This window comes from Leptonychotes weddellii, chromosome 12 (assembly GCF_054177405.1).
Source record: "Leptonychotes weddellii isolate Sample4059 chromosome 12, ASM5417740v2, whole genome shotgun sequence".
NCBI classification, from domain to species: Eukaryota; Metazoa; Chordata; class Mammalia; order Carnivora; family Phocidae; genus Leptonychotes; species Leptonychotes weddellii.
In genome coordinates, this window is record NC_138380.1 from 1,089,126 (window position 1) to 1,102,165 (window position 13,040).

At 52.4% G+C, this 13,040-nt stretch overlaps 1 protein-coding gene across 1 annotated transcript in view; it reads left to right on the forward strand.

Moving 5' to 3' along the window:
* Positions 1-13,040, forward strand: part of PTPRN2 (protein tyrosine phosphatase receptor type N2) — a 715,790-nt gene that overhangs the window by 644,648 nt on the left and 58,102 nt on the right. The window contains exon 15 of the mRNA XM_081800880.1: positions 6,106-6,253. Within this exon, the coding sequence (XP_081657006.1) occupies positions 6,106-6,253 (148 nt within the window). The remainder of the gene's footprint in view (positions 1-6,105; positions 6,254-13,040) is intronic.

Here is a 13,040-nt window from a genome sequence, read left to right on the forward strand (position 1 = left end):
GCGAGAGGAGGGGGATAGTTCTGGAACCATCCCTGATCTCACAGTCAGGTGGCTGTGAGCTCAGCATGGCAATCCGAGCACATGTTGGCTCCATCCACACAAGGTGGAAACTAAGTTTTTGAGGAAGATGGCTGTCCCTGGTGAATAGGATATGACTCTGAGGCTGCTAACTACATGCTTACTGGTGCTGCTTGTTATCTCCCTCTCTGGTGGTATTTACGCTGGTGTTGTGTCCGCCACGATGCCCCCGAATTCTGCATTCAGGCTGCACTCGGTGTTTGCTCTTTCTGCAGACTCACTGTGTCATATTTCATTAGCTCATGGGAATGTCCCCAGGACACACGGTAAAGTCACAGGATATGGACGACAATTTAAGAGATTCCCTCTTTTGCTAATGAAAAGCTGAGGCCCGCCATGATCACCACCTCTCCGCGTATATACATGCTATAGTTCACAAAGCGACTTCACAGAGCGACCTAGTCAATCCTCGGAACCGCCTTCAGGAATAGGAACTATGATTCCCATTTTTATGTAGCAGTATATTAAGGGTCAGTGAGATGAGGTGGTTTGCCCAAAAGTATAACCAAAAAGTAGCTATGTGGGGACCAACTCTTTTTGTGAATTACATTAAGAAGTCTTTCAAAATCCAGTTCAGTGCCTACTCCATTTTACTGCTTTCCAATTCAGCAAAAGCTCCTTGAGGCTTTCATAAAGGCTTTGGGGACGGAAGCTACAATCAGCTCCTGAAGATAGAAAGTGCTCTTGTGATTATTAATAAAACCCCATCATGTTCCAGAGCATCCCAAATGCTCCATATTTTTAGAAATCACTTTCTTGACCTCACGGTGTTGACAATGTGATCAGAAAACTTACTGCAGAAAATATTTAAGCTATCTTGACAAATTGTGGACATGTCTCCAAGCAATAACATTTTTGTCCCAAAGATTTGGGATTCTGTGTAAAATTATCCCATTAAATGTGGAGGCCAGTCAGTTTGTCTGAAACACGGATGCTGTGTCATCTGGTGGCACATAGTCCTTGTGACCCAGAAAATGTTTGTAGGCTTCCTACCAGTGATCTAATAGCATGAGCTAGAAAAAGATAAGAGATGAGGAATTAAGACTCGTACAAAGAAGATTAAACAGGAGAACCTCTGATTGGGTTAATATCTCATAAAATAGGGCTTACGAAAGCTGGTGTTGTTCTCACTGGGCAAAAAACTCAAAAGAAATGCTGGCTCATCTTCAACCTGCTCTACTTGCTAATGCCGTGGAGCCTGAGGCCGGGGTCAGCCGGTGTGTCCTGGTTACTAACTCGGAAAACCCACATTCTGGAACCTGCCGGCTTTTTCCCACAAACAGTTTATCTGGGGATTATCTTTTCTGCAAACCCATTAAGTCTAGGTCCCAGGAAAGTATCAGAATTCAAGAAGGTTTAGACAGCTCCCCACTCAGGACTGATCTAAAACCAGCTTGAGTAAAATTCCTCCGAGGGAGTTCTTCCCGCCAAGAACACTTCCACAGCCTCTACCTCTGCCACCCCCAATATTAAGGTATAGTGAACAACCCTAAAAGAGTAAAGTCATGCTTCCAAACATTCCTTAAGAACCAGCAGTAGCTATCAAAATTAATTTACCTGGGGCGCCTGTGTGGTTCAGTCGGTTAAGCGTCTGCCTTCGGCTCAGGTCATGATCCCAGGGTCCTGGGCTAGAGCCCTCCTGCATCGGGCTCCCTGCTCGGCGGGAAGCCTGCTTCTCCTTCTCCCACTCCCCCTGCTTGTGTTCCCTCTCTCGCTGTGTCTCTCTCTGTCAAATAAATAAATAAAATCTTTAAAAAAAGTTAATTTACCTACTCTCTTCAAGTTGAAACAACTGATACTGAGCACCAGCTCTTCACTTCTTTTACATTTTCAGAGTGCACATCACGGTGGGATCCCACCTGCATGTGGCTGGTTCCCTTCTAGTACTATTAACTAGTACTATTAACTAGTACTTTGCGTATCCCAGGGCTTCTCTCATAAAGTTTCAATTCAGAGGTACTCACAAGAACCTGGAACAGGACTGTGTAAAGTGATGTGGGTGAGGTGGGTACCTAACCAGCAGGTGCTCACAGCTCCTGGGATGACAGGTTCTAGAAATATCCCTCATCACACCAGTGACGGCATGTATTACGTCCCGAATGAGAGACACCTGCCAAGCGCACAGAGTTCACACAGTGACAGAGAAGAACGGGGGGAGACAGCACGGGGCCTGGACTCAGAGGGAAGAGTTAAAAGGGTTGGAGGTAGAGCTTTCTGAACTGTTGTGGTACCTCCAAGTTTCTAAACCTGCCATTACGTCAGGGTTGCCATGGGAGCATTAGAATGTGGCAGCACCTGGTTGGCGTGAATTGTAAAGATGCTGACTGGATAACCCAGAAAGCAAGAAGGAGGTGAGGAAATACACAATGAAACAAAATCCCTACATTACATTTTGGGGCAATTCTTCCAACTTCAGAAGATCCTAAGACAATTTTTTTGGATGCCATCATTGACATAAAATGTTTATCAGTAGTACAAAATTACTGCTAGAAATTTCCAGGTTATGAGCAGTCATCCAACAAATATTGACTGTGTGCCCAAAGCACGTGCCGAGTGAATGAGACACTGGCCCCATTTTCAAAAATCTTAATCTCATGAGCGGAAGAATATCCTGACACCCCCAAGCTACAGCACAAAGAAGAATGTGCAAAGACATAGTTTTTAAAATAGTAAGTGTCCGACGAAGAGGGTGGGGTTGTAGGAAATGAGGATCCAAGAGGCTGGCAGTAGGCACATTCCAGGTTCACAAAGGAGGTGCTGGTGTTGCGCTGACCTTAAAGTCGGGATAGATTCATTTCAGAAGAATCAGCATGAACAAAGTGTAAAGAGTGATGGTGATATGGGGCGGGGGGGTGGTCAAAACATTGGGAAATAGTCTTATTGGGACAGAAAGGAGCAGGTTAGTAAAATGAAGTTTGGACAAAGGATAGTGCTAGTCTAGGCTCCATTGGTGGTTTTTTAAACCAGTGGTATCTGGGACCAGAAGTGGTGATCCCGTTCCTCTGTGAATGAACTAGGAAGTGGATGTGAAGGTAGGGGTGTGGGGAGGAGGTTGCAGCAGGGACCAAGACAAAACAGCAGTGTCCCAGGCAGCAGACCCAAGCTTTGGTGCTGCATCTGGCTGCTGGGGGCTTTGGGCTAAGGGTTCAACGAATCTAAGCCTTGGCTTCTCCGAATATAAGATGAAAGTTTCATCTCAGCTTCTTGTCAACTCAGACAAGAAAGTTCTATAATATGGATGTTGTCCAAAGCTGAAGCGATGGTGATCAGCCCTGAAAAAAAAGAGAAAAAGCAGCCCATGCACGTGCTAAGGAGAGTAGGGTTTATCAAAGCCTTATGGTTAGCTCTGAGTGGTGGAGTTATTAGTAGCATTTGTTTTCATTCTGCTTCCTTTCGTTTTCTGTTCTTTTCTATGCATGCTACATGTGTAATAAAAAATGTACAGTTTGTTTAAAAACTATGCCCTCCCACCATTACCACCATGCTCACTCTCACATACACACACATATATAAAACAAAACTACTGGAATTCAGTTTTTAAAACAGCTCCAGCTACATGCTCACTCTGGGGGAAAGAATATGAGTAGTGTTTCATTACATGTTAACTTACCAATTATTCCGGAAGATGACTATGTCTGAGGAAGGTTACTATACCTGTTCTAATTCACACTCCTCACACCCATGAGAGACAGGACCTCCCAGGATTAAGTTACTGTGGCAGTTTGGTTTGGGTGTTGTTTAAAACACATTATTTTACGACTAAGGCTTAGCTTCCCCACAGACAACGTGAAAATATACTCTCATGTCACAGATGAAAAGCAAGAATCTTATCCACAAACATGAAAGAGGAAAGTCTCCAAAACCATGAATGGGGAAATTACATCACTTTAATATCATAAATGATGTTTCATAAAAATATTAACAGAACAGATCAAATTGAGATGACCAGGGCATGACAGACACAGGCTACCGGAGTAGCACATGCCGAGAGAATGAAAAAGTTATCTCAATTTTAATATAATCAAGTGTATCTTTACATGACTTCGTTCTCAATGAAAAAATAGTCCATATCTGCTCTTTCTCCCTCCTCCCTCCTACCACCCAAGCTTGCTTACTACAGTCCCAGTTTGTATTTCTTGCTATAAATTTAGAAACTCAAGTGAGCTCGCAGCGTGATTTCACTTCCCATCGTTGAGGTAAACGTGAAAATGTAAACACCTGCAGTTTACAGGGATTAAGGTGACATCCGGTGCCCCTCTTGCAGACAATATCCGATATTGAGGAAAGTAACCACAGAAACACTGAAACCACACACTTCAGCCAGAACTATACCTCCCCCCATATTTTAGCTGGAGAAATACTTCACAAAACTTAAATGTTAATCATGCAAAAATGTCCTTATTAGGATAACTTTGTATTCAATATTCCACAATGATTGTCTCAAAAAGAAAAAGCAGTTTGTAGCTGATATTTTCTGGATTGGGCCACTTAAATTCACTTCCTCCCCTTGCGAAGAACCCGGAGGGGCTGTCTGGGCGGAGGTCACAGTGTAGGGCGCTGATGAGGAGGGGTGGGCTGGTACGACTCCCTCGCCTTCAGTGGCTGGAGGCTCTGTTCCTCAGGAGGGTGTGCCTCGGAGGGTCGAGGGTATGTCACTGCGTGGCTCGTGTGGTTCTCTGTCATCTGCACAAAAGGCCATCTGCCGGGTACCTAAATGACTGTGACAACCCAGGTCCTGGCTTCTGGTCACAGCCCATCACTGACCCTCCCGGTGACGTCGGCTGGGTGCCCCCACCGCCCCTCACCCGCTGGACCAGGCAGACCCTGAGGGCGATGCCTTCTGTCCCACAATTCCCACAGAGCACTGGCTTTCCCTGGTTTGCAGACCGACATGGATAGAGCCGGTATTTGTTGAGTGAATAACACAAACCAGTTCAAGTCAACTGTAGTCCAAACTGTGAGACGAGTGGGAAGCCAACAAGACTGATGTGAGTTACTTTTCCTGGTGCTGCTGAGCCCAGAGCAGTTGGCCGGGGAGGAGACGCAGAGCAGGCCTGTCGTGCTCCCTTGGAGTGAGAGGACAGTGGGGGCTGGCAGGGGGCCAGGGGCCAACCCTGACTAGACCTGGGGGGGCCTAACCACTAGGGACCTGGACCCGTGTGCGTGTGTGTTTTATTTTGTTCGTGGATGTGGCTGAAAACCTGTGTCCACACACAACACATTGAAGACCCCCAAACACGGCATCCCAGGGTGGGACCACTGTTTCCATTGGGCACAACAAAGCCACTGGGGTTTTGCCATTTGAAATGCTTTTCCTTAAAGCCACGGTCGTTTCTCAACTCCATAGATCCATGAGAATGCACAGACAGGGCTGGCCGGTGTGGCTGTCCTTGTGGGAGGGAATGTTCCGGAGGCCTTTCCTCATCCACCTCTGGCGATCGCTGCTGACAGACAAGTGCCCAGAAAAATTAAGATCCGAGCAACCGAGGGTCAGGATATCTGGTTCCACTGTTTTGGGTTTTTGTTTTGTTTTTTTTGGTTTTTTTTACCACCACAAGCTGTTTAACATTTTGCACAAATCCGAGCAGCCCCGTGCCTTAAGCACATCACACCCACTGGATTCAGAAAAGTAGGCCAATTATAAGAAGAACGGCATCTGCGTGGACACGTTATCTACACCAGCTTTTGGTCAGTTGATCGGATCTGGTCTACCGTGTGTCCTTCTTTTCCCCAGTTGCTTGGTAATAGCTGACAAGGCCACATCATCATCTGAGTGTTCTTGATGCCCGGGCTCTGTACCCGGAATGTACACACCATGAACCCCCGGGAACCAACCAGCAAAACATGTAAAAAGCCTTTCCTGCATTTTGTGCGTCTGGCTGGTCTGTGTTTACTGGGTCTGGAAGGAACCAGCTTCTTCACTCAAACACGCAGGTGAAGCGTGGGCTGTGTCCTCTGTGTCCTGGCTCCCGCCAAGGGCCTGACGCCACTAGGCGGCAGTCCCTGATTCCGTGTCTTCCATTTCAGGCCTACATGGAGGACCACTTGAAGAACAAGAACCGGCTGGAGAAGGAGTGGGAGGCACTGTGTGTCTACCAGCCCGAGCCCAACAGCTCGCTTGTGGCCCAGAGGGAGGAGAACGTGCTGAAGAACCGGTCTCCGGCGGTGCTGACCTGTACGTACCCAGCCCTGGCGCTCCCGGGCCAGGGGAGGGGGAGGTGGGGGCCGGCTGGGGCCGGCAGCACCTTCCCATTCGCGCCTGTGTTTCTGCTCATGGCTGGGAAGCCATCCTGGCCTAGAAACAGAGTCAGTGTCTTCCTTTGTGGTCCAGGGGCACAGTCCTGGGTTGAGGACATCCACACACCAACGAGCACTTGCTTTGTTTGCTATTACTGTGCAGTTTGAGACTCATTCCTTAGCCTCGTTGAGCCTCTTCTTTGTCTGTAATTGGGATCCTCCTGTCGTCCTTGAAATCTTCGGGCCCTGAGGATAGTTAGCGCATTGCCTTCCGCACTGTGGGCCCCAGGTGGGTGGTGGTGGGTCCACAGACATCTTCCGGCCTCACGCTTACTGCAACAAGCATTGTCGAGGACCTGCTCTCTGCACAGGAATCACCACCAGAAAACAGAGATACAAAAAGATACCAGTTCTTCAAAGCAGCTTGCTTCGAGTAGGAGACAGTCTTATTTTATGCGTTGTATGTGATGTGACTTACGGACGGACAGGCCCGCGCAGAGGCCGTAAACAGACAGACTGGCTTAGTGTGCCCCTTCCTGGCCGCCGGGCCCCTTTCTCAGTCACTTGGCCAATAAACGCAGGAACCTCCTGTGTTCTCGCTGGTTCCGGTCCAGGCTTGCACCCTGATGAATGCATGAACCCACCCTGCAGAGAGGACAGGGATGTGAGGGGCGTTTGTGACCCAAGTGCCCGATGTGAACAGACGCTCTCCTGGTGCTGACCGCGTGGGCGGCCAACACGTGCGCAGTTGCCCCGTCCCCGTCCTAGTGCCTATAGGCGAGACGTAGTCGGGCACACTTCAGACGTAATGCAATGTTCTTTGTCGGCTGACATTTTCAAGGACACACCAAAGCCACACTCTCTGCAAAATCTGCGTCCACGGTGGGGACGATCCCCCCCCACGCCGTGTCCCACACGCTGTGCCCCAGCCCTTTGGAGCCCACGCTGCAATCAGCCTGGTGCCCCCAGAGCACGGTGCAGACCCTCTCCCGATGGTCCCGCCTCACCCGGCCCGGCACAGGCTGCCGGAGATGTTCTGATGGTAAATGGCAGCAATCTGATCGAGTTTGCAGGTCAGAAGATTAAAAGCTGGCCCCTTATGTTGCCATCAACACCGACCTGGGCATCGCAGACCCTTGAAATCTGAAGGCACTTCTGGGCATGACTTTTTCTAACAGTTCAGTGGGGGTTCAGACGAGGCCGTCCATTTCCATGAGGTGTGAGGGGTTTTTCCCTGAAGAGCTTTAAAAATAGGAGCTTTTAGGGGCGCCCGGGTGGCTCAGTCGGTTAAGTGTCTGCCTTCAGCTCAGGTCCTGGGATCGAATCCCGAGTTGGGCTCCTGCTCAGCCGGGAGTCTGCCTCTGCCCCTCTCCACCTCTTGTTCTCTCTCTCAAATAAATAAATAAAATCTTTAAAAATTTTTTGAAAAATAAAAATAAGAGCTTCTATATTTAGAAGGAAAGTAACAAAGAACCCACAATTGACTAACATATTTATTAAGCACCTACTGTTGGGGGGGGAGCCACTGACAGACTGGGAGGTGTGATGACCTACCAGGGCCGCTGTGGGGAGGTGGGAAGGCTTCGGCCTGAGCCTTGGATACGTAGCTGTTTGGGGCAAATAGTCCACAAGCTTAGATGGAACGTCTCCCTGGGTCTGGTCGCTTACTTGCACTCTTGGGTCCCGTATGGTAAATACTAAAACTCACGTCCTCTTCCTCCAGCAAGCCTCCCACAGTGAAAGACCAGACTGCAGCAGGTGGCCCACGGAGTCCCTGTGCCCACAGGACCTTCGTGATGGTGGGGCACCCCGTCCCAAGGCCATGGGAGCCCCAACACCTGCCCTTTGACCAGAGCCTCTTCCTTCTTCCCGTGGCGCTGGGGATAGGTGGCCAATGCTCCAGCAGCCTGCCCCGGCTCCTCACTGTCCCAGGTCGTGAAGGGGCAGCTGTGCGGGCCACGGAGGCCAGGGCTGGCACAGAAGCATTTTCGTGGATGACCCGTAGCGACCGCCCTGTCCTCCCCGCTACTGGCCGCCTTCGCTTGCCGGGGGAGTCTTACCATCTCAGCCTGCACCCCTTCCCGAGCAGGATGCGGGGGGTGGCGTGGAGAGAAGCTGAGGTCTCGGTCGGTCTTGCCAGACTGCACAGAAGAGAACTACCTCCTCTTTCGGAAACCCTGCTTCTTGTGGCTGGGCGCTCACGCTCTTCGTGGCACAGAACCGGCCCCATGGTGGGACCGCAAGGTGTTGAGGGTGGGCTTCCCGCGCCTCTGGCCTCTGCAGGCCAGTGTGGGCCCCGTGAGCAGGTGGCCGGGGCCGTCAGCGCAGGACGCACTCCTCCCGGCGTCCACACTGGCAGGTGGGAGCAGAGCCGGCTTGCCCCAGCACCCTCCCCGTCCCTTCCACCAAGCTCCCAGGTTGCCGATTTGACGGGTTCTTGGATGCCCCGGGGGGGGACCCCCCAGGGTTGGGCCTCCCGTCCTCCTGCCTCCACACCTATCCCTTTGAGGAAGCCCTTCTTCAGCAGTTCCTCCACCCCAGGGGCGGAAGTGACTGCCTGACTTCCCCATCGCGGGCCAGTCAGCGTCTTCGGGGTCCACCAGCTGGACTCCTGCAGCTTCCCGGGCCCAGGTCACGGCCTGCACACCCCCCGCGCCTTCCACCCTCCTTCGCGTCTTCCCGTGTCCGGGGCCCGTCTGAGACACCTCTCCCGCCTCCTGGAGCTTAGGCTGGCAGGTCATGTGGGAGACTGAGAAGTGGCCGGGACATCAGCCTCTCTCCCCAACAGCCTGGCGTTCCCAGCTCCTTCCAAAGTATCCGTCAAAGGAGAATTTATGAGGTGATTAACTGACGCTGGGCCGGGTGGAGCTATGTTATTTCAGAAGTTTAAGGAATCTAATATGCTTTCTAAATGTATTTGTACTTTTAGAAAGAATTATGCAATATTCTGCTCATCTGCTCTTTAAATTAAGAACAGGAGAATGATGCTATTTTGGTGCACCGTTTTAAACAACAACAAAAAATGTTTTTTATTCTGTGTTACAAAAACAAGACCGAGAATTAGACGGAGACAAAAAACTACTTAGAGGTGAAACCAGAGAGCGAACAGCTCAGGATGCAGGCATGGAGAGAGAGAGAAAGCACTTAGCAGCATGCTCACAGTTTGGCTTTGTTGCTAAAGAGACCCCAGCCAGCCTGGCAGCCCTGGGGGAGGACGGCTGACCCCGTCTGGCCGTCCGCAGAGGTCAGGGCGCTGGGGCGGCACCGGGCTCGGCCGTGTGTGAACCCCAGCCCCGGGTGCCCGCACAAGGCCTGTCACCTCGAGTCCCTGTAGGAATCACTCCTGCACTTGACAGACGAGGGCGCTGGGGCACAAACCCTCACCCTCTGCTGGGGGCACGCCGGCCCTACGTGCTTGTGCTCTCGCCTGAGATTTTCCATGTTGGAAAAATGCGCAAAAATTTCAAACTTCCACAGGAAGGAATATCCCAAATTCACACAAGATCGCAGTCCTTGGGATGAGCATCGCTTTCCTTAAAACACACAGGAAATAATTTCTTTCCAAACAAACCTTTGGTTTACATTTGTTTTTCTAAACTCTAAGCAGAATCCCCACAGAGGGCTATTCTGGGTTAGCCTGAGTGACCCAGACCTGCCCTGGTTTCCTGTCGCGATCGGTCATGGGTACGCCTCCCAAATCTGATAAGCAAGCAGGATTCCTTCCCTCTTGTGTGCGAGGCTCTGCACACGTGTGTCCCCTCGACGAGGAAGGTACAGGCCACACAAGTTTCTGTCTCAGACCCAGCGGAATCTCCCCTCGGAGTGGGGCAGGAGTGGGGCAGGCTTTGGTTTCTTGCCGTGGCAGAGACGACGTGCCCCAGGCAGCAGCTTGTCCGCGCCTCCCGGACCCGGGCCGGGAGCTGCAGTGACCATCGGCACAACTTAACCCATCACAGCTCAGATTTTGTATTCCCTGCACTGCTTCCCTCGGAGCCCGCAGGCGCGCAAGCCCCCATGAGGCGGCGGCCTCCACTCTGCAGCAGCACCCCGCCCGGTGCGGCGAACAGACTGACCTCGCCGGCGGGGGGCGCTCGTCCCCGGCCTGTCCACACCCACCGCGCTGTCCGCACATCACAAGCCACGAGGTCGGCTCGCGTGTTCTGTGGCCCGGGATGCCCGCATCCCCGCCTGTCCTTCCTGAGGTTAGAGGCGCTTTGCCCTCATCTCTGTCAGCGGATCCTTGCTCACCATCAGCAAGAGTTTGATTCCTGGTTCCACACACTGCCTCCCCTCTGTCAGCTTTCTGGATCTGCACTTTGACGAACGTGATTTACGTGTCTTCACCTATAAAAACACATCCGACGGGGTCAGCACGGGGCACTGCCCTACCCAGACCCCCTCACGCGGACACAGGTCTGTGAAGGGGCATTCGGTGGCCGGTGGTGAGCCAAGGCTTCGCGTCCAGCCCTGCTGTGCGGCCCCGGGATCGTCGAGATGCTCACGGAGCGCTTGCATCAGACACGGGGGCAGATGCCGCAGACACGAACCCCGAGAGGCGCGGGTCCTGTGTTCCCCGTTCCCGGTAGAAGAGCCAGAGCCAAAGGAGGGGAAGCAGGGGGCCCCAGGCTTCCCTCCTGGCCCCACAGAGGACTGCCCGGCAGCGCAATCCAGCCAGGAGGGACTCCCGCGTGGGCCAGCCCAGGAGTCCTCACAAAGAAGGAATGTCACCAGCGTGGCAGGGTCTTCCTCCACACATTTTATTGCAAAAGTTTTAAAGCGCTCAGGTAGAAATGATAAGTGGATGCTGACCCACACCCACCACCCAGACCCCACAGCTGCCGGTCAGTACGGGGCTGATTTTGCTTGACACGTGTGTGTGCTTTACTCATTTTCTGGCTGAACTCTTTCAAAGTGAGTTTTAGGCATCATGACATCTACATAAATACTTTAGCTTGTGCCTCCTAAAAATAAGGACGTCACGTTCTCCTACGTTACTACAGCCCTGTTGTTACAACTAGAAAACGAGCATCCCATTCCGGTCCATCTTCAGCGTTTCCAGGCATTCCAGGGACATCCGGACGGCGGTGTGTTTACCGTGATGTAATCAAGGATCATCACGGCAGGTTGGAGGTTCTGTCTCTGTGGTCTTTTGAAAACAACCCCCTTTTGTTTTCTGACGTGACTCGTTCCTAATGAAGCTGCTCTCCTACTGACCACATTCCCATTCCGGTTTCGCGAACGGTCCCGACAGGTCTGCGGGAAGCTCACCTGCTGGCTTGCAGGCCTGCTGTCCCCCGGCCCCCCCCCGCCCCCATTCTGGTCAGGGGCCCAGGGGCACCATGGGATTGAGAGTGGCCATGCCAGTCTCCGTGTCTCCACGTGGCTGCCGTGAATGTGAGCCGCGAGCGTGCTTCTGTGGAGGACTCATAAATGCCTGACCTCACTCACCGGGCCGGTGGGGAGTGGCGTCCGCCCACCATCCGTCAACCCCCTGTCTCTTCTCTGCGCCTCCTTGTTTGGAAAGAGATGGTCCAGGCAGAGCCACAATCAAATACATTTTCTCTAAATCACCTGTTAAAATGGCTTCCTCTGCACCAGATCGAGGTTTCGTACCTGGTGAGATCTTTAGGTTTAAACAAACGCAGCTAAAAAGACTCTCAGTCATCACCCCCGCTGTGTTTTCCATCATGAACCCACTGAGGGCGTCAGCCCTCCTGACAGCTTTCCCTGTGAGGTCTGTGCCCTTGCTCGACCCCGTCCTTGGACGTACGACCGCACGTGGCCTTCGAGGTCCTGCCTGCCCTGCTTTTCCGGACGCCTGTCTCTCCTGCCTGCCCTGCTTCTCCGGACGCCTGTCTCTCCTGCCTGCCCTGCTTCTCCGGACGCCTGTCTCTCCTGCCTGCCCTGCTTCTCCGGACGCCTGTCTCTCCTGCCTGCCCTGCTTCTCCAGACGCCTATCTCTCCTTCCCTTACCTGGGGATTTGCAGCTGTGCCCCCGGGGCCCTGATGCTGAAGGTTTCCCGTCTCTCTGGGACTGGGCTCCCTTCTAGAGCTTCTGGAACAAAGTTCTCTCATCTGCTTCCATATTAACTGTCCAGCCAGGGTTTTCTTTCTTGGCAACCTAACACTTTAAGATAGTTGGCCACGTTCCTCTCAAGGTTACCATGAATTCAGCAAATTCTTCCTTATTAGAAGTCAGTGCAGGTGAGTAGCAGCCCTCGCCTGTGGACTTCCAGGATCTCAGGAAACCGGGACTTGAAGCTGCACTTCCACTCCTAGCCCCACGCTTCCCTCCTTCCTGCCCCTCTCCTCCACATCTTCCCAGCTCGTCTCCTTGTCCACTTCATTCCCATTTGCCTGGAGAGCGTGCCCTCCTAGCAGTGAGGCCTCCCGGAAGACGTCCAGTGGGTGGCAGCCTTCCTTCTGCAGGGATGCTGACCTCGCCTGCGTGGTGCCTTCTGAACTGGGCAAGGCGAGCGTCACCCACCTGGCCACGTGGTCCATAACAGGCGGTGGGAACCTGGGAGCGCAGAGCCCATTGCTCTCCGGAGAGGCCTTGAGTCTCCGACGGATTCTACTCTGTCACTTTGCCCAGTGTGGCGGCAGATCCATGGCCCCAAGATGCCCACATCCCAACTCCGGCATCTGTGAGCAGTCACCTCGCGGGAGGGAGATTTACGTGGCAGGTGGAAGGAGGGTTTGCAGATCAGCGGACACTGACTCAA